At 35.0% G+C, this 26,302-nt stretch overlaps 1 protein-coding gene across 5 annotated transcripts in view; it reads right to left on the bottom strand.

Annotated features, from left to right (window-relative positions):
* Positions 1–14,098: 14,098 nt before the first annotated feature.
* Positions 14,099–26,302, bottom strand: part of LOC128985849 (nose resistant to fluoxetine protein 6-like) — a 36,904-nt gene continuing 24,700 nt past the window's right edge. For 3 of the 5 annotated variants that reach the window (XM_054405784.1, XM_054405786.1, XM_054405785.1), the window contains 13 exons: positions 25,152–25,188; positions 23,920–24,135; positions 23,251–23,429; positions 21,581–21,792; positions 21,321–21,394; positions 20,585–20,766; positions 19,081–19,241; positions 18,315–18,483; positions 17,315–17,505; positions 16,517–16,661; positions 16,112–16,301; positions 15,635–15,777; positions 14,099–15,370 (listed from right to left, as the gene is read on the bottom strand). In XM_054405784.1, the coding sequence (XP_054261759.1) occupies positions 15,137–15,370; positions 15,635–15,777; positions 16,112–16,301; positions 16,517–16,661; positions 17,315–17,505; positions 18,315–18,483; positions 19,081–19,241; positions 20,585–20,766; positions 21,321–21,394; positions 21,581–21,792; positions 23,251–23,429; positions 23,920–24,135; positions 25,152–25,188 (2,133 nt within the window). In that variant the 3' untranslated portion in view covers positions 14,099–15,136. Of the gene's footprint in view, positions 15,371–15,634; positions 15,778–16,111; positions 16,302–16,516; positions 16,662–17,314; positions 17,506–18,314; positions 18,484–19,080; positions 19,242–20,584; positions 20,767–21,320; positions 21,395–21,580; positions 21,793–23,250; positions 23,430–23,919; positions 24,136–25,151; positions 25,189–25,654; positions 25,782–26,302 lie in introns of those variants that run through there. The other 2 variants (XM_054405788.1, XM_054405789.1) reach the window with 2 other exon arrangements.

The raw sequence follows: 26,302 nt of genomic DNA, 5'->3' as shown, positions 1-26,302 counted from the left end.
CACGATAACTCAAGAAAAATGACCCAATTTTAATGAAATTTGGTACACACTTGTAAACCTACATTGATTTGAAAGAGTTCGCGAACCAGTATGATCGGACCACGGGAACGGGGTTTTCGTGGGGTTACCGTTCGGGCAATTATATCTTTCTAAACCATTTTGTAGGGCTTAAAAAAGAAATAATATTTAATAACTTGAAGCGTTGTTGTTAGCCTAACGTTTACGGATAAAATTAAATAAAGGTACCCGTAGATTAAGAAGATAAATGAAAAATTCCCATGTTATTCTTAGGGATGATAAATAAACTGTTGTAGTTTGCTTATTTATTACATTTTTATGACATTTTGCAATTTATTTTATTTCATACTAAGCTATCAACATTTCACTAAAAACACCTCATTACATTTCATTAGCAGCAATCCTAAGTACCGTCTCATTAAAATTAATTTTATTTAAATATGGGATGAATCCAATTTTTAGGGAATGTTTTAGTGGAAATCTAGCCAGATAAATGGAAATTCGCTCAGTCATCTGCTGGATATTATCGCATTAGGCTGCGGAGGGGTATCATTTTCTTGCAGATGTATTTAAATATTTATTTTTGTAATGTAATGTACAGCTTTGTCTACTATTAAATACTGAACTCGCATGACTTTTTTTAAAACGATATTTAATACCCAAAAGATATAGATTGTGATAAATCACAGCGTAATTAGCTAAAGTAACTTGTGACAGAATATGTAAATATTTTCATTTTGGTTGGAACTAAAACTATAAATTAATTAATGTCACTGACATAAAACTGGAGATGATTATAATTAATTAATTAATGGGATTTATCATCATTTAGTATTACCATTTGAGATGGGGACGCCACCTGTGCGTATTTTAACCCAAATACAGTATGGGTGATGATACTCCCTTAGGTATTAGAATGAATTGTTGCCTTGTATAGCCTATGACCAGCTGTTTCATTGTTCAGTACCATTAGAAATACCAATGATCAAGGACAGCTGGGTCCAGTTTCGAACTATTATAAAAGGTACAAACTTTTCTCATGATATAACCTGCAACCTTTTGATTATTAGGCGAGCACTATAACAACTAAGCTATTAAATTTTACCCGAAAAACATCTAAATTTGGCTTAGTCTAAAATAATCTGATAAATATTACCTAGAAATTAATTGTATAATAACATTGGAAACTAAATATATTAAACGTATCCTAAAATTCGGGGGCTGAAAAATTTAACTTTTCTTTGAATTTGGAGCCTGGTAAAATGAAACCAAAGACGAGTATTTTATTAATGTCCATGATAATACATAACAAAATAACATTTAACATTAATAATTATTGTTTTAAAACTCGTAGCTGAAAACTTTAGTCTCAAATATATAACGTAAGAATTACAAATGTTTAAGTGCAATGATGTGAACATTTTAGAAGCAAATCATACTTCATAGTTTGCGTTTTGCTCTTCTAATACTTGATGACAAATGATTTACAAACAAGTCTTAAAGCTGGCGAAATACAGTAACAAAATAGTAAACAATTAAAGACTCTCAATGGTGAACACTGAACAGAATCAAAGAATGCAGAAACAAACCTTAATACGTTTGACTCATCCATGAGGATGACAAATATATGAGAGTTTTTTTATAGACAAATATAACGCATAAGGTATTCAAAAGTCCAATTCTGTACTCGATCTTCATCTATAAAAGAAGAAGATTCGTGGATCGTTTATTTCACACTCAGTATGGTAGTTTTTACCTACCCAAGCGTCAAAAGAACACGTGCGAATGTGCGATTCCATTCATCTTAGGCAGGTACGGGATCCTACAACAGATGGTTCATCAATACTTCTTTATAGATCATCGATTGATTTCACAAATCTGTCCCTTTCGCCACTTGTTCCTCTAACGGTCCCTTTGTGTTTTGCACTTCCTAGAACTTCGCTTCCGTCTTGTTTGTGCAGCCTTTGTCCGTAGCTCCCCTTGAGCCCAGAACGGGTCATCTTCTAGCTGGCGTTTCCGGTTAAAACTGATGGATTTGTTTGCAGACGTGAAAAGCTTTTGAGTTCACGACGTTGACGTCTTATTGGTCTGCAATGGGAAGATCTTGAAAGAAATTCAGCCATGGCAAGGCCAGTTTGTGACGCTAAAATGGCCTCTTTGTGTTATAGATAAAGTACGCAATAAGGAGTTTCAAAGAAATGTAAACTTCCATTACAACATAAATTATAACAGTGCCGGGACCTAAGTTTTTTTTTTTTAACTGGAGTTATCTCATACTGTCTTTGAATTTGAATAAAGGTTCACGTTTATTCAGTCAAATTACAAAAAAACCTGTACCTGAATTTAGAAAAAGCGGACGTCAGTACTTCTATGTGAATTTAAGGGGAGTTTTTATCCCTTCTTATGGCAAAAAAATTGATATGAAATTACTATATTTTTTTTAATTCCTATGTTATTATTGCAAAAGATTGTTATAGCCTAATGTTTGTTTCCTACTTAGGACTGGTTATTCCGTTACATTTAAGTAAAAACAATGAATGGGAAATCTTCAAACGGGTAATTTGCAAGCTAGAGTATTGAGTGCTTAAGAATTTCGTCAAACAATTTTTTATACATGTGTTGATACATGTGATACAAAATGTTTAAGTGCTCTTGAACAATGTATCTAAAAAATCTGATTGAATAACAATAACGATATTATATTTCATTCTAACTTATAAAATAAGAACAAAGTAACTATTCATCGGCGATGTTAATAATATAGTTGTCAAAAGGTCGAAAACTGTTTTTTTAAACAGTTACATTTTTTGAGACTAAATATATTATTTTATTCATCTTATGATCCTGAAAAATAACACCTTTCGGATCTTCCAACGATAAGTACAATTTTAATTTGCTTCAAAGTGTTATAACCCGGAGAAATACAGGAAAACGGATTGTGCAGGGTGCATCCATATAGTTGGGGACCTCCAACTCCCCTAATTTAGGGTGAAACACCCTTCAATTATGACGTCATCTTCACCCCATGGACCAATCCAATCATCCCTAACCCTTCATTACGAAGTTGAGAAAAACATGGCGGAAACCAGTATGGCTGTCGTTTACTGTAATCAGAATAAAACGAATCAGCTGATTTAATAAAGGGTGCGGGTAAAATCAGCTGCAAATTAACCATTGTCGCGTAGATTATTCGTCGCCAAAGAGCATGGAAAGGATAAAAACATTGCCTTTGTGTAGTTAACGTAGACTTCTCATCTTATTTTTTAATATATGTAGCCTGTTTCGATATGTTTAAGTTTAATGTTGGTATAGCTTTGAGTGCGCTAACGTCTTCTTAATGTTTTACGATATTTTATTTCATATACATGTTCTACGTAATAGGTTGTATGTACATCCATTCATACATTGTTTTTGTGTATGTACATCCATTCATAGATTTTTATTGCATTACAAAGCCTTATCTTCATTTTGAAATTTGAACTTTGATCTTAAGTTACCAGAGGGCAAGCAATTGTTTACGTTTAGAGGGTTATATTAAGCTTTATTGGTTTTTTACTGATGGTTAAAATTACTAACAATAAACAAAAGAGTAATGCATGTAAAAGCATTGACTTTGATTATCGCAAAACGGACGTGTCATTCTACTGTAAATCTAAAGCATTTTGGTTTGCATTTCACAACTGGTAAACCTAGAGTGCGCGTATTTCTAATAAATATTTATCCCTTGGAATACATTTTACAACTTGTGCTTTGGTTCTTTGGTTAAACTACCATAAAATGAATAAAGATTTACAAACATTGCATTAGTTGAAATATTTTTGCAGTTTTGAATCAACATACCAAACAGAAGAAAAACTAAGAATCGTTTGCTGTTGATCGATTTAAGGATGTCAAATCTATCAGGCAGTAGGTTTTTAATCTGTGGTGATACTGTAATTACTGTATTTATTCTTAAAGAAAAGAATGCTACTAAATTAAAGCCTTTCTCTTTGAGAAAGTCACAGCTTTTGCAGATTTTTTGTTTCGACGCTTCTTTTTGTTCAATTTCTGCAGATTTCTCATCCCTTTTGTGTTTTAACCCAGCTCACCCTTGCGCTTTCTAATTCCTCTTTTCACTACGAATGTCACGGGCAATTCTGCAACTTGTGATGAGCTCCCGGTATTTTATTTTTAAACAGAGAACAAGAAATGGGGCAACTGTAATGTATTGCACTCTAGGTTAGAAGGTGAAGTTTTAATTTTATCTTCTATTATTAACGTATCCCAGTCAAAAAGTACGGTTGTGTAAATATTGTAAACAACTACAAAACAATGTTTCTATGCTGATTGTTATAGAGCTATCTTAGTCACGCCATACAGTTTTAGAAATATTAGTAAGCAGCTTTGAACGCAAATTTAATTAGTTTAAGTTACTCTATACCGAGTACAAATAAAGTATTCAAATTATTCATTGAATTTTGGACATTTCAGAAGACATCCACATCCCATTTATCAACAATTTTGTATCGAAATATAAATGATTTAAATCTCGCAATAAATGTGCTACATAGAGCACATACATAATATTCATGAATATTTGCAATATTATGTGCTCTATGGTGTGCTACTGTCAGCATTATATTTTCTCTCAGTTGTACTAATAGTTTTAAACGTGACACAAAATTAATTGTAAGGTTTAAAACTATGTTTACAACTATATTTTTATAGCTGTACTCTAGTTTATTATTTTGCAAAAATGTAAACGTTATGTACGTAATATTAATTACCACTAAAGATATAAAAACGGATTTATAACGTTGAGAACACCACGACATATTCATAATTATAGTGTTATTTAATGTTTACTACTGTATTTCGATATTATTAGACATTTAAATTGACCATCTCGTTATAAACTGTTACTAAACTTTCCCTCTTGTATAATTACTACAGAGTAAAAATATCAAAATGGAAATTTGTCCAGAAATAAAAGAACACATTTTATAGATATCAGGGAACTCAGACGTAGCCACAAGAACTATTCAAATATAAAATTCCCACACATTATGGGGTTGCAATTCTTTCTTCAGTTCTACACGATAAATCCATAAATCGTCGAGGAAGGGTTGTATTTCAAACACCGTTATGTTGAATAAAGATGAACGCGACAATAGACTTAGTGGGTCACAATGGGCGACCCTCCGTCCGGGCCCTGACCTGGGAGCTACGCCACCCTGGAGCACGAGCCATCCTGCGACCTCTTTGGGGATCCACCCTCCTGGCACGGGCCTAGCACGAGCACGACCCTGAAAGACTTCCCATTGATGTCGATAAGAGTTGGATTATAGCCGTTTAACTAATTTTCACTCAGAAGATTGTCTTGGAAAAATATAGATCGGATAAAAATTTCGTGATGATATGACGAAATCGTGTCGAATTGTGGACATCCAAACGGTGTCAATATTCACAGTGTGGCTTTCATTTCGTAAAGCAATAAGGGTTCTACATATAAAATACTAATAGAACTTGTCGTTCTATGACATTACCACCACCAACGGACGCTCAAACGTACAAACATCTACAATCTACGCTTAAATAAGAAATACCCCCGCCGCAGCAAACCTGCCAACTAAGCGAATTTCCATTTGTCTGAATAGATTTTTAACCAAACCTATTTAAATAACATTAGGTTTAATGAGTACCTAGGTTTGCTGCCAAAAGGAAACTAATAAAGTGTATTTTTTTGAAAAATATTAATAACTTAGTATAAAATAAATAAATTTGCCAAGTTTTTTATTAAAATATATCCATAAACAAGCAAACTACAACATTTTACAATATTCTCCATAAGAATAGCATGGGAATTTTAAATTTACAACTTTTTTAATTTTCTCCTTTACCAATAACCGTACAAAAACACTTTGATATACTAAATTATTTGTTTTTTTAAGCTCTTTAAAAAGGTTTAGAGGGAAATTAGAAAATTTTGTGTTTCGAGGGTCAAAAATTAGAAAAACCATTTTTTACCCCATAAAACCCCCCGTAAAACCCTGTTCCCATGGTCCGATCATGCTGGTTCGCGAACTCATTCAAGTTTATCCCGCCTTACACCTTTAAACCAAATTTCATCAAGTTCGGACAAAAATTACTCAAGTTATCGCGTTCACGGACGTATATATATATATATATATATATACATATATATAAAAATTTGAACGAATTGTGTTTTTGGCCTCTGGGGACATCAAAATGAAAAAGTTAATCGGTCCCGGGTCTAGGTCTTACCGTGCCACCTACGGTAATAGCTACTTCCCTATAGCGAAATTCGCTAAAAGAAAGCAGGAAATAGTTGACTCTGCCTCCAGTTTACTGATTGTTGAACACAGTTGCACAGCACGGATACATACTGCATTCTCTAACATGTTTATTATCCTCATAGATCACCTGAAGGAATTAGCTAGGTGTAATATTAAGTTTGGAGATATAGCCTCTGGACCGTTATTGAACATAGTTAAATCTAAGGCTTAATTACCTTACGATTCAAATTATTTTAGAGTGGAGTAGTAGGAGGCCTAGGTTTCTATATAATAATATAATTTGTGCATGTGTGTACATTTGTATATGTGTTCAATGTTTGTACAAATTATACCAAATCGACAGTATCTCAAGTAAGAGATGAAAAGTAAAAGTTTAGCTAGCTATGAGACAGAAGGACTGACAACTTTTCGACGTAGAAACCTAGGTCTCCACTATAAAATAAATTGGACCGTAAAGTAAGCCTTAGATTTAACTAAGTGGTATTAAGGTGTCCTGTATTTAGAGAGCGTTTTTTTAATTACGTTTACTTTTTTTATTTAACCAACTAAACGCCAATCAATTATTTTCTAAACATTTGAAATGAAATGAAATGAAAAAGTGCTTTATTAACACAAAAATAAACTGCATAAATACATATGAACTTATAACTAAACACAATCTTCTGCATAACAACAACAAAATTACTAATAATAAAAACAGCACATTACAGCAATGGTCATAAGACCGTCTGCCGGGTTGACAACATTTTATTTTATACAACTAAAAATGTGAAATGTTTGTAATAAGCTATAATATGTATATTGTTTTGCTGCTAGACATTGAATTCTAAAACCAAATCCCACCTATACTTCCAAGCCTCTTTAAGAAAATTTGCCAGCGAACGCCAATCCTTACCATTAAGAAAATCTATAAACTCTGAGCGAGTTAAAACAGGTTTCAATAGCCATTTATTTCTAATTTGTGTTAAAATTGGACAACGAGCAACAAAATGATAAGTGTCCTCATTCTCATTTAGATTACACAAAGAACATATAAAATTAGCGTCTGTCATCCAAGGTTTAAAATTTAAGGAAATAGTCTCTGTCCTTACTTTGAATACCCATCGTCTAACAATATCAGGAACGTTATCTGATAGATATCCATTATCTCCAAGGTCAAGATTCAGTGAAGCATAAGTTGTGTGGTATCGTGAGGCCAATGCCGCCTGGACTAACCCCCGCCTGCTCTCCCCCCTTACTGCCTCTACTACTGATAACAGGTGTCGCTGGGTATCCTCAATGGAATTCACATCAAAAGATAATTCAATTCCATGTTTACTTCCAAGACCCTTCCAATCTCTGCTCCAATAAATATTTTCGCTGATTATTTTCTTTGCTAATTTATTTGGTAGACGGTTCGGCGGCAGTGACAGAGCATGTATGATGTAACGAGCATGCATGCTGAGTGTATAAATGTACTCTTTTTCTAGTCCAGTTTCGAGATACAATGCATAGTTGGGAGTATTTTTTGCCAATCCTAAAATTTTCTTTACAAAATAACAAAGAGTCCCATCTACATAATCACTTTCCCATAAACCCCATATTTGACACCCATAACAAAGAGTTGATCTGACAATTGAAAAATAAATAGTGAATTTTTTACTTAAAGGTACATTTTTGTTATTTAGAAATGTATTCCAAATACTGTTAATTGCTAATTTTGAAGAGCTGCACTTGTGTTTTAAATGCAAACCCCAGGATAGTTTAGAATTTAAGTTTATTCCCAAATATTTATAATCATTAACCACATCGATTCTTTCACCTCGAAAATACCATTTGTCATTTTTCCTCAGTTTCCCTCCTTTCCTAAAAACCATAATCTTTGACTTACTTAAATTCACAGTCAAGTTCCATTGTTGACAATATCTCTCAAGGTCATTTATCATTAACTGCAGACTGGTTCCCGTCGGAGCCATCAACACAATGTCGTCAGCATATAACAAAGCCTTAATTTGAACATCTCCAAAAATGCAGCCTCCACTTAATGAATCTATAATGTCATTTACAAATAAGTTAAAACATAAAGGACTCAAAACATCTCCTTGTTTTAGACCGAGGCCTGTTTCAAAGTAGTCTGTTATTCCATCTTTACACCAGACAGCTGACGAAGTACCATTATATAAATCCATTAAAACGTGTAACATATGCGTAGAAATACCAAGACATGATAACTTATAAAACAAAGCATTTCTATCTATTGTATCGAAAGCTGCAGTAAAATCTACAAAAAAAGTATATAATTTACCCTTTTTTTTTACTGAGACACAATTTTGCAGCATTTGAAAGAATAAAAACATTATCAATTGTCGAATAGCCACTCCTGAAACCAGCTTGATATTCACACAGCTTATCATGATCTGTTATCCAAAGATTTAATCTGTTGTGCAGTAAACTTGTGTATAACTTAGCTACGCAATCTATAAATGATAAACCCCTATAATTTTGTGCAATGTTTTTATCACCTTTCTTAAACAGAGGATAGATAATTGATTGTTTAAAACTTTTCGGTACTTTATTAGTTTTGAAAATATTATTATAAAAATTCAGCAACTTAACTAAAAATGACTCTGAACCATTTTTAAAGAACTCGTAGGGTATTCCGTCAGCTCCTGGTGCCTTACCATTCTTTACTTTCAATAAAACTGTTTTTAATTCGTTCAAATTAAATTCTTTATCTAGAAAGTCGTCTTGAATAAGAGGAAGCGCATTTTCTAAACATTTGTTAGGCTTCTGGTATTTTAACCAAATAGTTACACATGAAAAAGAAACATTTCGCCTTTATCAGTGCATTCGAACGGAAATGTTACGAACCCCCTACACCAACCTGTAAATGTAATAATGGCAGTAATACAGACTAGAGTTACCCATTCAAGTGTGTTTCATTTTAATGAAAAATCTGTTCAGCTGATTCGTGTAGGCTATATAATGGTTGTCTACCCTAGTGTCCAAAATTCTTAAACTCTTTTCTGCCGAATGACCTCAATCTTTTCCTTTAAAACGAGTGCAGCGTAAAACTCAATCTGCAAATTTGACAGTCCAAAACCATTAGTCAAGAACAGCTGTTTAACGGAAATACCTTTCGGTATGATTTTCAAAAGAAGGGCTGTTCATTATGTCAAACTGTGGTGGGCAGGTGCTGCGTGTGGATGGCTCTTTTGTATCTTCCCAAAAATCATATTTTGAGTCTCCCCCACATCATTAGTCCTTTGCTAAACCGCCGCCCGCTTCTCAGAATCTTTTGAAAGAGTAAAACAATGGAAGTGTTCCTTTTTGGTTTAACTCCCGGAAGAATTACGGTGTATCGCATAATGGGGATAAAGTTGCAAGGGACTTTGTGTTTTGTCTGCTTTCTATATTGGGCCATCTGTCAAATTTATTTTTGGCAATTCAGGCTAGCAACTGCGTTGTTTTGGAGAGTCAAAAACTATAACGTTTAGGTATATTGAGCAGAAAACCTTTAATTGGTTACTAGATAGAAAATTGCAAAATATTATTGTTTTCATTTTTTAATTATTCCTTACAGTATTTTACTTGTTGATAAAGTCCTTATACATATTTCCCAGAACATATTCTATAACTGATTGAAGTAAATTAGTTAAACTGATAGTTTTAGTCCAAATCATCCTAAATGTTTTGAATGAACTTTCAAAGTATTTTTTTGGTAACTCGGTTGATTTCAATGAGCCCTAAAGCCCCCAAAGCCGTTAATAAATTTTAAACCAGACTTGGATTAATTATTTTAGTCGTAACCTTTACTTTACGTAAGTTTGTAACTTAAGAATTATTTTTTTTTTATTATTTTGCTATTAATAGGCTACGAATTCAAACAATATCGAGTACCGTCACAGAGAAATTAAAGAGAAACCTTACTTCTCTGTGGTTCTGCATAACATACATAAAACAAATATTCGTATAACCATAACACATTAAATTATACTGTATAATTTATATTTGAAAACTAACATTGACTTTGGATACTGATGCAGACATCCCAGTTTCTCAGGAGTAGCCAGATTTATACTGAAAAATCATAAATAGCCTCTCACTCTAAGTGTTTTCTAGATAAATTTACTGATACGTTGATAGTTGTTGGGGTGAAAGACTATGAGAATTCACAAGAAGTTGGCAAACTCTATAGGAGTTAGTGGCACTTTTTTATTACCCAAGGCAGCCTCAACGTTTGCATGGGAATGGACGTTTACTTATACGTGTTTTTATAGTCAATGTTAATACCTCCAACTCAATCTTGAATACATTTTATTTGTCTCAATGTACTATAAAAGATGTGTATGGATTTCTTGGTTTATCATTTTATCGTTGATAATGAATACGGTAATATGAAAATAAAACTCGAGGGAGATTAAATGATCATTTGGTTATAATTTTTTTGCTAACGCTTTTCAAATTAATTTGCATATACAAAAAATAATACCGATGAAAGTTTAAATGTACCTAAGTGTCCACAGTCAAAGTTAATATTGAGAACGAACCTCAAATAATAGCTGGGGTGTTTGATTCGCTACTAAACAGCCCGCAGATGTTTTCCGCGTTTGCGGAAACAGTTCCCTCCAATAACGTGAAAGGGTGATTCTCCCCTGCCTCTGGGATCTCGTCAACTGATGACTCATTGTTATCGGCAGTGGTCAATAAAGTTCCGGTTCCGGGGATACGATAATATTTTTGTTTTGAACAACACTTGAACGATTTCAAGCGGACCATAAAAGCTTGGGGCTTGTAGCATTCACATGTAACTACATAAATGTATTTTAACACATTTAAAATGTTGAAATATTTTAATGTACACTGCATTAGTGTAGACATCATCTATGAATGAAAAATAACCCAAGAACTCTTGAAAAAAGTCAAGAGACTTGGTGCCTAGATGTGCCAGTTTCGAGACGAGATCTGTAGTCCTATAGCCTACTCAAAACTTTTCAGATCTCAGTTAAAATCTGTGCTGTTCCGTACCGTGATCCCTGCCTGCAGTTCTGACAGAACTGTTTGTATATGTTTTGTTCATGTTCAATGTTCATGTTTGTATATGTGTTTTACGGGCTGTAGGGATCATGGAAAAAGAATTGTACACATTTAACACAATCAAGGTAGTAGGAATCTTGACAGAACTGTTCTGTCAAGATTCCTACAGTCCTGTACCTTGATTGTGTTAAATGTGTACAATTCTTTTTCCATGATCCCTACAGCCCGTAAAACACATATACAAACATGCAACGTTCATTGTAGGGTTTCATAAATGATTTCCAATTCAATTCCATAGCCTGCTTAATATCAAAGAGTTCAATGGAGGCTAAAATACGTTTAACCTAGATATTTCCCAATAGAGATGTTTCCTGGATATAGACACAACGGTGCAGAGGGTGGAACCCTTCCGCATATCAGACATAATGGCAAAGTAGCGGGTTGAAAGGGTGGAATAATGGCGGGTAGCGCTGAGCGCGTGCGGGACAACAACAGCTGAGCATCACGCCTGCGCTCAACAGCTGATAGAATGTGGGTCACAAACAGCTGACAGGTGGTGGCATCTGGAGGCAGGGCGGTAGCGGTAGCGGGTAGCGGCGTTACTGTACACTGTACTTCCGCGATCCGACCCCTGCCAGAGCCCCAGAGGATCAAATAGGCCTTGAAAAAAATGTAATGCAAATGCAAATCGTAACTAAAATAGAGTTGAGGTTTTCTTGTTACCTTTACAAACGTCAAACGTCATATTTGTTAATTTATTCCGATATAGGATCTAGTAATATATCATATTTTGATCAGTTAAGCTAGAAGGCAAATAAAATAAATTACCTATTGTAAAGATGTGACTAAAATCAAAATGGGTTATATACCTAACTTTTATTGTTGTCACTCCTTTCGAGTTTGCAATAAATGTAACATTTAACCTACTTTGAGTGTGAATCCGACAAGCAAATAATATGATTAAATGAAAAATTTTGATTTACCGTACAAAAAGGATTAGCCAAAGACTAAACAAATAGCATTCTAAGCTCGGCTAGAAATAAAAAATACACTCATTGCTGGATTTAGGGTAGTTGCGGCCCTAGGCCAAATTACTCGAAATCACGAAAATATCCCATGTTCAAGGTACATCATCATCACCCATGATCGTGGATGAAAACCTGGACATCAACCATAAAACAAGGAAAAGGCATCATCGACACCCCGACACCCATGGCCGTGGTAGAATCCTTAACATTTCCCGCAAGCCACAATCACAGGGCACAGGGAAATTATCATCGTCACACACGATGGCGGAGAAATCATTAAAACCTACTCTAAATCAAGGGAATGTCATTACAGACTCCCGCAAAAATGTGAACGGACCGCAATCACAGAGACAACGCAATCAAGACCCGCGATCGCGGATGAATTCATGAACATCGTAGGGAACGTAATTCTCGACATCCGTGGTAAAATCGTGGAACATCTCCCGTAGGTCGCGATCATGAGGATATCATCATCGACACCTGTGAGCACGAAGAAATCGTGAACACTTACCCTAAATGAAGGGAATATTATCACCAACACCTGTGACTGCGGCGAAATCGTGAACATCTCACGCGGGCCACAATCATGGGGGCATCGTTATCACCAACTGTGAATGCAGCAAATTGATGGTTTCAAAAAATAAAATGTAATTTTCTGTTCTGAAATTTTTTTTTCCGTCAATCCTTTGCAGCCATTTTTGCTCAGTGGTAAATCCGGCACTGCATACTCTTCTGAAGACAATACTGAATTAAGGTTGTCACCAGTAGTTAGCTCCATTTGTGTATATTGTTTTCTATTTGTTTACTCTTATTTAACAAATTTTAAAACTATTTGACCAACTGTTACTTGTTCTGTGTTGTGGTTGTCAAGAGAAAAACACTAATTGTAATATCTACCATAAAAAAGAGGAAAACATTGTGTGGACCTCAGTGCACACAAACATCGCCGAAACACTTTTAAAAGACTTAGAACTTCACAACAGGATGAGAGGTCAATCTAGCACTATTAAAACCCATTCGATTAATTAACTTCATTGTAAAATCCTTTACTTGGGATATTGCAAGACTAAATGCAAAATCTCAGTATTTTTAAAAACTTAATCGTAAACAAATTCAATACAAAATACAAAATATATCACACCGATGTTTCTCCGACCAAAATCTTGCATACATATTCATAAAAAAAATTGTGTTATTATCTTTCTCGTTTTGGTTCATTTTAAACCTGACAAAGATCAAATCACCCAATCTTAGAGCTTGTGAAGTTCTGTTTCATTGCCTTTGGATACTATAAATGTCTAACTATTTTAAACAGTCATTTGATCTATTATTGAGAAATTACATAAAATACACAATAATTGCATTCTTTCCAATTCCATGGTACCCATAAGAATTTAAGTGCTGAAGCTGAAAATTGAGAGATTCAAAATCCAGAAACACCTCTTGAGGATTAAAAATATTTCTCCTATATTGCCTCAATCTCCAGCACGTGTATTTGTTGGACAGCTTGAAGAGATAAGATGACAGGTTAACCCTTTGGGACAGCTGCAACCCCCCCCCCCCTAAAGTATTGTCCAGTGGTCAGTCATGGTCCAGGAGCAGATGGCCTTCCATTCACACAAAGATGGGTTTATCACAAATGTCATCTCACTCAGCTTAGGCTGAAATTGCAGGTTTTTTTGTCAAAACAAAATTGCTTAGTGGAATTGATGAATCTGGCAACTTAAAAATAAAGTACAATTCAATTCAATTTATTTATTTACGACAAATACCATTATACAATAAATACCATACATACAAAGATGCTAAAGTTATACAATCGGTAATGGTAATAGTACATTTGAGACATAATAAGAAGTAATAATAAATAGTGCATGCATAGCAATTAACAAAAAAATTAAAAACAGTAACAACAGTTGGCAATGACTGAGGCGAGGTGGTTTTAAATTAGAGCAAAAGTAACATTTGAGAGAAAAACAAGCAATGGTTTATACTAAATACAATAAGTGAACAAAGATGAGTTGTTAAGTTGCAAAAGACATACAACTGATATAAGACACAAGATGCATACAAAAAATACTACTAAATAGTGCATACAATAGTAAGTAGGTAGCAAGTAGACTCTCCTGAACAAAAACAAGAAGCTAATGTTTTTAAACATGCCTCTACGGCACAAGCTTTCAGCACTCCAAAACTAATTTGTAATTTGTTTCCAATGATAGTGTGCTTTTGTGCTCTTAACATAAATTAATGTTAAACTATTATTCATAAGCTAAAATCACATGTGAAAAAGACTAATTTACGGATTTTCAAAATGATTTTGTAAATACTTAAAGAAACAATTACGAAGTTTCATTTAATCCAGGGCATAGTTTGGATCTTTGTGAATATTTTATAGTTTATTTCAACTCAACTCGATTAACACTTCAATAATGCCACGAAGTTCTTTTTTGAAGGACCATGTTTATGGTAACCAGCTGGCTGGTGGAACCCTCTTAATAAACTGTGGGTTATGTCGAAGACCTACATTTGTCATAGATGTAGGTCTAATGGGTTATCCTATATTTTTGGGAAGAGTTCCAATTTTAATTTTGGTAGAGCTAAAAGACCTTCAACAATAAACCCAAGGAGCCAAAGTTTCTTGAAAATTAAAATGTTCATTCAATCCTTATAAATGGCCAGCAGTTTATGACAAATGTCATCTCACTCGGAACATAGAAGCTAAATTAGCAGTTTTTCGCAAACCTTCACACATTTAAAAAGGTTAATAATTTCTTTCTAGTTTATCTTTAATCGTCCAGACACTTTTTTGCTTTTCATAGAAGTTAGCTGATTTGATTTGTGACTCTCTGAGCCGTTCTTCACCAGCTGATGAGTCTTGTCATCTTCTACGTTTGCAGGAATGTTTCGGAGGTAATGAGAAACGTAATTGTAGCAAGGAGCTTCTACACAGAGGTATAATACCACAGCGACAAAAGTGCTCACCATCAGCACGCCGATGCCGATATGGAACTGGAAATAGGAAAATAAAAAGTCAGTTGAGGTGTGCAACTAGAGTATACACATTTAAAAATCCAATTCCAATCTTAGAAATTAAAGACGCCATCATTATACTAAGCAACGGACACCTAGGTCCGTTTAAGCTAAGTAGGAAGGCAATATGAGTGTAGAGTGGAGTGAGATACTGTAATCCGTTTAACTTTGTTACTGACTAAGAACAGATGTGTTTTAGCCAATTAGAAATCTGATACATGTGAAAAAGTTTATTCGACTTACGAAATAAAAATTGTCATATTCTACAGGTCTTGTCAGTCTATTGCCTTGGATCCGTATTATCTCAAAGTGGACAAGATAGATTCCAAGAGCTAGTCTGGAGAACGGCTGAAACCCTGGCCAGGAGAGAAAATTGTTCAAGAGACCTGGAACAAAGTTCAAATGTTAAGATGAGAATAGAAGTAAACGTAGGGTTTATTGAATGAAATTTGAACCATTTCAGCTCCAAAGATAGATATATTGGACACTACAGTAACAAAACCTTACTTTTACAACTATCTAAGCCTGTATAGCTAAACAAAAAGTTCCATAAACTATACTTCGACATGGGTTTTCTACACCTAGGAGGGAGCTATACCTGCAACCACCTCTGCACTTTTGACTTTTACATGCATACTTTTCATAAAGTCCTTTAAATCTTTTTCAGATCCAAAATTATAAATATTCACTGTACCACCATTAACTGTACTCAAAACGTACCTCCATACCCCAGGTGACAAGCCATCACGACCCAGGCTGCAGATAAAGCGATCATCGGCTTACCGAGCACAGTGTAGCCAACATCAAACCAAGCGACTCTCTCGTAGCTCGGGTCTAACATCACGTGGCACACTACCAACAAAGTAGACATCACCAACGTAGTAGCTGACCAACCTAGCCAGCGCATCAACTGGTGAAAGACATCAAAGTTATTTATTATTTTGTTTAAATAATCGCCTTACTAAAATGAATGCCTTAAATTAATTATCAACTAATTAAGCATTTCTAGGTTCTAACATCGTCTTGTGTACCTTTTGTTAGACAGTATCGTAAACGTATGAAGAATTCTTTTAAGATTCCTTTAAAAAGTTTAAGAGCTCCATAAGATCAACATAAAGTACTTACCTTTGGAATTTTCACTTTTATCTTGTCTTGTTTCATTGTGAAGATGAAATAACCCAAAGTCAGCCCCAGCAGGTATGGAAATGTGCGGTAAGGAGTGGAGAAGTAGATCTCACTGACGATCTCATTCCCCATCCGGTTCTTGTACCTGGGTTGAAATAAATAAGGTTGGTTGTTCAAAATACATTGATGTTGTATTTAAAAGAACTAGGAATGGTTGTGATTTAAAAGCTTGTCTAGCATTTTGCATCTATTCATAAGTCGGTTACTCATCCATACAACCAACCACAAGCCCAAGCAATGGATGTAATGTTAAATACAGAGTCACAACCTACACTAGCAATCCAATATTCATGAAATGTGGCATTATGTAAGTAATAAACCTTAACACCCATACAAAAATTGAAATCAGAAAAATAAAAATCTTTCAAAAACCGATTTTTATATAATTATTATACGGTAATTTGAAGATAATTTTATTCCAAACAAAATACCACCAATTACGTTAATTTAAATATGGATTTGTGGCTGAGTGGGAGAAAGTATATGTCTGTTTATAATACAGTTTTAAGTTTATATTACACACAGTGTATTAGACTCCATTTACAAAATTTAGACGGTTTGAGGGAAAACAATTCCATCCCCTCCACCTCACCATAACTTTAACACAACAGTCAACTGCTGATTAGTTGATATAACATTACGCAAAAAAAACTGGTGGGGTAACCGTTTTTACAATAATTCAATTTAAGTATCGTGTTATACATGGTCCAAAATTAATTGTTCATGAAAAAAACTCACATAATGGCCAAAGAAGGAGCATCAACACTGGTGGCGACGGCGGCCAGAAAGTTAGTAAAGATTGACGCAGCGGCAACAGCAGCGATTAGCAACATTCCTATTGGAGGATCGTAATGGAGTTGTAGCAGGAACAGCGGAGAAATGAGGAACAGCTGAAAATCTATAGACAGGTACCAGCTGTGCTGAACACACTGAAACAGATCATAACCTCACTTTGGTATTTGATTTTTAGCAATAGTTGGTTTGGATTGAAACAATAATTTTATTTAACACAAGTATGATTTTAAGTTGGGAAGCTGAATGAATATAACGCTCAGCTGGTAATCAGTAATTTGGCAGTTGATCCTAACAAAAGTCAGAAGCTTAGAGGGAATTTCCCATAGAGAATAGTTTTATGGTATTAAATTGGACTATTCTTAATCAAATCATTTTCTTTTAGTAAATGGTCCAACTAATCTTAGTCTTAGTTAGAAACAAAGATCATTCATTCAACACAATGTCGGATCCTTATTCACAGTTTAGTTTTTGTTACTGAAATACACACAGTAGTTGATGTGGCATAAAAGAGCTTACAATAGTCATCATATTGGTTTGAGATGGTTATAAAAGGAAGGTGTATTCAACATAAATCAATAATTTAAATAAGCATACTCTGTCGGCAGCTCTATCCAACTGATGTAAACTTTCTTTGTTTCTATTGGTTATTTAAACTAGGATAGTTTTTTATGACTAAAGATGGCAATAGTTTACATTAAGTTGAGTTCCAGTTTGGATAAAAATTACTACTGTAAATGCAACATACATTAGTAAAACACACTCAGTTGGTGCCTTAACTCAACCACGTCCATTTACATTTAAAAACTGGTACCATCTTTAACATGAGGGTGAAATTTCAAGTTCTATCCATCAACGAATGTTATCAATGAAATGATAATGAATTATTCTGTGCTGGGCACGTCCCCGAAGGCTATAATCAAGTAAAGGGTCAAGCAATACTTACGGCCACTCTGGGATACAACAGGTTGGAGATATGCAGCAGCCCGGTGAACCAGAGGTTGCGACAACCCCAGGCTGACAGCATCGATTGTCTGGTCCAGAACGGACCCGAGCCGCACCTCATCAGGAAGTTGGCGGAGAATATCATCACAACTGCCAGAGTCGGAGTATACCTGGGGGCAAAGATGAGAAAATTAGCTATAAACATTGGCTGTATAAATTAAAATGATAATTTAAAAAAAAGATTGATCCATAGTTGATGTGTTACAGAAAATTGTCTAGAGGTTAAGAAAGAAGCCCTCCCTAGCAAACATGTTTAATTACACCTTAAGCATTTGTAGGGCTGTCTAAAAGATAGGAATTGCTTTCTAGAAGGTGTAAACATCCAAGTTATTTCTCTGCACTCTTTATAAGCTATTGTGAATAGAGCTGACTATACCATTGGATTAAGTGCAGCTCATTTACGAGCCATAGGTAGCCAAAATGTTAAAAGTTTGTGAAAAACCTAAGGAACATAACAAACCTTTTCAAACCTGTTTTGCAATAAGGAGTGTTGGATTTACAGGGAGGAAAGGAAGGAAACACCCACCCTAAAAATCATAAAGATGACTATGAAAATTCCTAATTGATAACCTCTAATTACATTACACAACTTTGCGATGTAGTTATTCAGATGCTTTTAAACTACTTCTGTGAGTAAACAAATTAATTATGATTTGATTTGTTTCCTCTATAGATCTGCCTGTGTTTGAAAGGATTAGTCCATTTACCTGAAGTAACGCCTCAAAATATCAGCACCAAACTGGAATGGTTTTTCTTTCGCTCGCTCTCGCAGAAACCCCAGAGTTCTGGTGATGCCTCCGAATAAGAAAAACACTTCGGGACTACGAATGCCAAACTCAATCCAGAGGATGTGCCAGCTTCCTAGTTCCTGGTGAAATTATTAGTTGTTAGGTTATCTATAAGCATGTTTTCCATTATTAAAGCTTGACACGAAGGGATAGGTAAAATTCTTGAACTGCAAATTAAAAAGAACCCACACATCAAATACCAGCTGATGAACTACACCATATACCCAAACATCCTAGTGTAGTAGTTTTTAGCTTGTTGTCCGGGTACAGTCTATACCAGGTACAGCTTTTATCGGGGGTTTTTTTACATGAATTGCTGATATAAATTCTTGTAAGCAAAGAGTTTTTTCATGTGAATCATGACTTGGTAAGGTGTTGTTAAGTACGACTTATGAACTCATTTGACTGTCATAGCGTTTGCTTTAATTACAACACCTCAATGGTGGATGATTCAAATCAAAATTGACAGGAATAAGGGTTGATTCTTTTTTAGGTGCACGTTTGATCTATATTTTGCTACTTTTCCCCTCTCCTTTACTGTGAGTGCGTCCATCAAAAACTCGTTTCAAAGGCCATTATGTGATTATGGGCGCAGTGGAAGCGTGCTGGGCCCATAACCCAGAGGTCCGTGGATCGGAACCACGCTCTGCTACCAACTGTGGGGTCTTGACTGGAATTAACCCAGCTAGATCCACATTTAATAAATATCGTGCTGATTCCACTACCCAATAGCACTCACGTAAACCCTGCCCAGCGTAAGCCAGCTTTGATAAGTCGTGAATAAATTCATTAACTACATTTTTATTTAATTTTAACTACCCCTCGCCATTGAAATTCGCCTGCAGCAACTTGCCCTAAACATGATATCGATAATTGTAAAGTTAATTTAGTTACATCAGTTAATTTATTGTTGGTTGAACCTGCCCTAATTTAGAAAAGATACCCCTTACCCCCTTTATCCCCCAAAAGATTACAATTAATTAGACATTATCGGTACTTTACCAACTGTTGACCAAGGATCAGGACCACCTTCTTCTTCGGCGACGGATCTCAGACAAACCTGCTTGCCGGCGGTTGGTCTTTTCCGGTTGGAGCGCTAGTCTCGGTCCGACTAGAGCTGTCTGCCTGCCTTTGGATCAGCCGATGGGGTTGACTCTTACCTCAATATATATAATTATTGGCGGTGATGTGGGTTACTACCACAATAAGAATTTTGATCTTTGTCTTCATGAGATGAGATTGTGTTCTCTTTAAAATTTAAATTGAATCATCTTGAGACTGAATTCACAGGTATAAACTTAAGCGGGAATACAATGTTTACATGGCTGACGCAAAACACAAACAGTTCTACAAACTATTACCCATAGTTTAGAGATCTCAAATAACAAAACTCCTGCGTCATGGTAAACCTTTCTAACCTTACCTGTTCTACAATCAGAGGACTGAGTGATGAGTCCCAGAGACGCTTGAGGAAGCAGTGAATGAAGACGGTTGAAACTGTGAAGAACACTCTGACACCAGCCATGCAGCTAACTTCTTCTGAAGAAGTGCGGGAGTCGGTGAGTTGCCTCCAGGAGCGGCGCAGGGAGAATGAGGAAGCCAACACTGTGCGGAAAAACCAGTGCACAGGATTAGATTATACGTACAACTTTTACATCCTAGGATGCTAAGTACTAGCTGGGAAATGATTTTACACATTACTTCAGTTTACTCCTAGAGGGTCGTGGCATTATCGCACGGATAAAATCTATAGTGCTTGACGGGATTTGAACCTAAGACCTTGGGCTCCGAAGCCCTACGCCATTCCTACGTTCTACCACTAGACCACCTCACTCCCACTGCACAAGATAAGATTAGGTTTTGACACTAACAAAGCCAAGCCAGTTACTTATTCCAAGGCAAGGATGAATGTTGAATGGATGAGTTGATAGATTTGTTACCAAGATTAGCCAGTTCTATAGACAGATTTTTGTATATAAGCCCAATGATTGAGAGTAGCAAGGTCCAGTTTGAATTCATCAAAAAGCTACTGAATTTTTATGTTGCTGTTTCGACTCAAGAAGAGATTTGCGAGTTTCAAAGTATATTTCATCAATGATCGATTAGAGAATAGTCCAAAAAAAAAGAATAATCTTGTCTTAAATAATTTATTTACATACCTGATTTATTAGTAGGTTGTGCATCTTTGACTGTAGCCCAGCAAACTAAGATGACAACGCCCAAAAACAGAATACTGAAAGTAGAATAAAAAAGTTAGATGGTATGAAATTGATTTTGGGTTTGAAATAACACAATCAACTCTATTTAAACAATACATTCTGAAGAACTGAACACGATACGTTGGTTAATCTATACAATTTTCTTTATTTTTTAATGATCTATACAACAGCTTCCAGTAGACATGAATGTTTTAACTTACATCAAAACACGTTCCATGAAACTAAATGGTATTGGCTGGTTGGTAGAACAGCTGGTCTCGTAGATAACAGAAGAGGCATTAATGGACGCCAGGACATGATCCATATGTACTTGGACATCTCGGGCCGAACAGCTGGACGGAACACACACAGACATTGCAAGATCCTTCGCGTGGGGTAGAACCCCCACCACTTCTCTGGGCACGTTGGACAGCTGTGACGACAAACCATAGTTTAATATTTAAGATTTAAAACGTTTTGGTATAAAACATGGTACTGAATCAAAATCCTCAGGATTGAAGATTGTGAATTTTTGGTTGTTGTTAAAGGAAAATTTAATTAGATTATTATAACCCCTGAACAGGTTTAAGCGGTTAACTAACAACTTTTGACATGTGTATTTTGGTCGGTAAGACTAGAGGGTGCTGATGGGGGTTCTAAACATGCTTTTATTTTTTTATTTAGAAATAAATCTTTGTAACGTGTACTTTGGTCTATTTAGTAATATCAGATGCCAAGCAGGAGATTACCAATAGATGGTTTTATTTAGTTAAAATAGGTACCGGTACTTAGTTTTGAAGTTTATGCCCAAATATCTCTCGAGCCCATAGCACGTCACAAGACCTCTCAGAGCATGTTTCCATCCTTTCCTTATTATCAGCTGGAGACAGTATTATAGCCTGGTTTACAATGGTCGAGTAAGTTCGGCCGATTTGGCTCGGCCCAGCATTGTTGTCATGTTTCAGAAAAGTGTGTTAACATTGGTAAAGTTAATTCAGCCGAGTTGACCACATAAGTTTTGATGATTTATGTACAGTTTGTAAATTATAGGTAAAATGTCCCTTAATGTACAAGGTGTTAGGTAATACTTTAATACTTTGTTACATTTTGAAGATATTTTAAAATGGTGTACAATTTGTTAGTAGAGCAGGTTGATGAATTGGTGGAAGAACAAATAAATAGGGAAACACGCTTTTGGGTAAAAGACTGGATAAAGAGAAGAGACACTCATGGTGCATCAGAGTAGTTAACTGAACTGGCGTTAGAGGATACTAAAGAGTAAAGGCATTTCAAAATGTTTCCTCTTCCGTCCACTTTGTGTTAAAATAGTATATACACTTAAAAACAATTAAAACTTGTACTAAGGGTGCTAAAAACGCTACTTGTTGCGACTTGACACAGCAGACTAAGGGTGGCGGAGTTAGGGGTAGAGCGAGTGCTAGGAATTGGTCGAGAGGCTGTCTCCTGGCCAAAGCTACTCGACTCCCCTACCAGCTGGGTTTGGCACTTGACTCGTTAAATTGTCTTCACTGGTCAAGTTGACGGTAGAGTATCCTTCTAACTCACATTTTTAATCGTCCTCCTACTCGACCAATGTAAACCAGACTATAATAGAGTGTTTTAAGTCTAGTATTGAATGACTGCATTGATGTTCACTTTTTAGATCTTGTTAATTTAAGCAAATATAATTAACAAAAAATTCGTAAAAATTTGCTTGTCCTCTGGTTTTCTACCTAAAAGCAAAGTGATAACTGTAAAATTCACTCTGAAAACAGACAGAAAGTTTTACCCAACAAAATACAAAAAAGTTTAAGATTTTATGTGAGAAGTCTATTAGTATTTAAATTCAATATTAACTGAGCAAAAATCTTACAATAACTACTGTACTCACATCATAGTTGAAGAGCAGATGCAGCTCCTTAGGAAAAACGTTCCTAATTTCTACGAGACAGTGTTGACCTTTGAACTGTTGATTCGGCTCTTCTACTCTCACACACTGACTGTAGACTCCGGAATCTATGAAGCGTCCATCAAGGATTCCGCTTGGCAGTTTAGTAGAAGCGTCCAACACTGAAAAAGTGAGGTACGCGTTTATTAAATTAGCAAATCCAGATGCTGAACAGAATTATTGATGGTTTACTCTACAATGGTCGGAAAGAAATTTTGAAATAGAATTTTTTCTATAAATTTAAATTAGAATGGCTTGCAGGATGTACATGCACACGAGAACACTTCCTCACACCGCTGGCACTTTAGTTATTATATAAAGTAATCTCAACAATTAATTTCTGTTGGATTAATTTAATTTTTCAGTGTTGTTGAGAGCCTTTCCCTCATCAATCCCAACACAACATTCCAATTGACACAATCTATATCTTTAAAACATCATATATATTAGTTTTTGGGCAATACAAAACTTCAAGACTCATGTAAGGACTATCATAATTTCGTTCCCACGCACAGATGTAACGTCTATGAGAGAACCTTTTTCAATTTATGGTTTCAATCAGCTGTTTTGTATGTTTCATTAACAAAAATTATAATTTTACAAGATACTCACTGTGAAGGGCCCAAGTCTCTCCTCCGATAATGGAGTCGAGCAAATGTTGACTGTCTTCTCTACATTGCTCGGTCTCGGCATTTATAGGAACTCTTTGGGTCACAACTTCTTTGACAAAAGCCTCAAACTCTGCCTCTGGTATAGGAAATGCTAGCTTTTGCAATGTTTTTGCTCGTTCTCGCAACTGTGGTTCAAATCGTGATATCACCTGTGTTACTGTGAAAAGATGAACCAATCATATTAGTGATAAGCATTTCTTGAGTTTATAGATTTAGGGTTATAAATAGGTAATTGTAGTTGTAGTAAAGCAAGGTAGGTAGCTTATTGGTTATAACACCTTGAAACCATGAGAAACTTTTTGATGGTTCAAAACTGGACCCAGCTATCCTCAATTATAATAATTGAAGTTATGGGAACTTCTGATAGGTGGTCCTGACAAAGTAAACGGCTAGTCTTATTTCGTCAAGACTCAGGACCATTCTTAAAAGCCGTATAATTGAACTATCAGACAACTACTGATGTTTAAGGATGTTGAACAAGCGCTAGACTATAACGGCTCAGCTACATTCCAGAATTTAATTTTGGGAAGATGTTAAAAATTATCCATCATTGTAAAAGACACGGTTCACAATGCAAATATTTGTGCTCTGCAAAAATCAATCGGCAAAGCTATCATGTTATGATTAAATCTTTGACTATGGACACAATTTAGGATGTATAATAGAACTTCTTTCCTTGGTGAAGGCAGTTTAAGAAACTAGGTACCACAAAATTGGACGGAACTTCTGATAGAATACAATACAATACAATACAATACGTGTGCTGCTATCAATGAATGATATCTTTGGCGCACACCAAATACTTTTAACCAAACAAGACTGAAATGACAACTTATAGTAAACTAGCATCTTTTATCTCAAAACGGCTATCATAGTGTTGAAAACTAAGAGGGAAAATATTTTTTTTAACTGGAGCACACACTCTGTAAGAGTTATTTATCAATGTTATATCTTAACAAATATCTATTAAAGCTGTTCCTTATAGATGGATGTTTACTAGGTATCCTAAAGTCAACGGTTTTATTATTAATTTATTTAAATGATAATTCTTCTGCTAATGAGTTGTCCCAAACTTAAACTGTGATTTTTACTGGGTATTTGTATTCTTTATCCAGTTAACTAAACAATGAAGTATGAAAAAAAACGTATTAGTACATACAGACAAAAGCTTACTTTTTTCTCTCGCTTCTAACACCTCCACATTGCATAGCTGAAACATAAACAAAGATTAATTATTTTAGTAAAAAAAAATGATTTAGTCAATGGTGTAGTGGGGGCAGGAGCCAGGAACGGTGTTCTCACTCTGTTTTTACAAAGAATTTATATATAAATAAGCGACCCGTATTTTTCTCAACCCTGGTTAGAGTTCCCACACTGGAAAATTTGTGACTACACCACTGGATGTAGTTGAGGAAATAGAAATACAAACGATTTCACATTTTTATTAAGTATAGTTCTAAAAGCCATTCAGATAAAAAGTTTAATCAATCTATATACCGTATGCTTACATAAATATAACGGGTATTTTATGATTTTACTAAAGTCACAATACGTTTCTGAAATAAATACCATTTTAAATAATTACTTAATCATTCTTTTCAGGACAAAATCCGGAATATCTAGAGAATAAACTAAAAGGTGATTAAAATGTAATTCTTACAAATAAAAACACTTACCATGAGAGCTAGAGGATAAAATAAAATCACCATTTTATCTGACACCTGTTTAACCAACACAACCGGGGTTTCCTTCCTAACTTTCTCACATTGTTAAAATAGCTATCACTAAAAGATACTTTAGACCATAATAAAATTGCATCAATTAATTCGTTTTAGCTTTAGAACAATTTAATTATAGGTAGTCTAAAACATTCAATTACCAAAGGGGAACTGGAGACCTGAAAATAAACGTGAAACTTCTTTATTTACTCTGATATGAATCTGTGATAACTACTTCTACAGTACTTTACACATCAATTTCTTTGCAGTAATAAGGAGTCAAAAAACTGATTCTCCTATACAAAAAAAACAGATTGCCTATAAACAAGTAAATTAATAGCCTACATAAAGTATTAATTTACTTGTTTATAGGCAATCTGTTTTTTTTGTACTCTTTGACCATAGATACAATATCAGTATGTAAAGTTGACATTTAATTCCTATGTTAAAATTGTACTCAATTTTGTAATAAAAAAAGTTTAGTTCAACTAAACCACCTGCAGAGTGGCTGCAGAAAAATTCCGTTCTTTCTCTTTTACATAATTTTTTTAATTGTGCTAAAACTGAAAGGGCAACTTATTGGGAACTAAAAATAACTGTTATGTT

Source organism: Macrosteles quadrilineatus, unplaced genomic scaffold (genome assembly GCF_028750875.1).
Source record: "Macrosteles quadrilineatus isolate MER2022 unplaced genomic scaffold, UCM_ALF_1.0 Scaffold_2__2_contigs__length_208266976, whole genome shotgun sequence".
Lineage (NCBI taxonomy): Eukaryota > Metazoa > Arthropoda > Insecta > Hemiptera > Cicadellidae > Macrosteles > Macrosteles quadrilineatus.
Note: the sequence above shows the minus strand (reverse complement) of the source record. Positions and strands in the feature narration are given on the sequence as shown.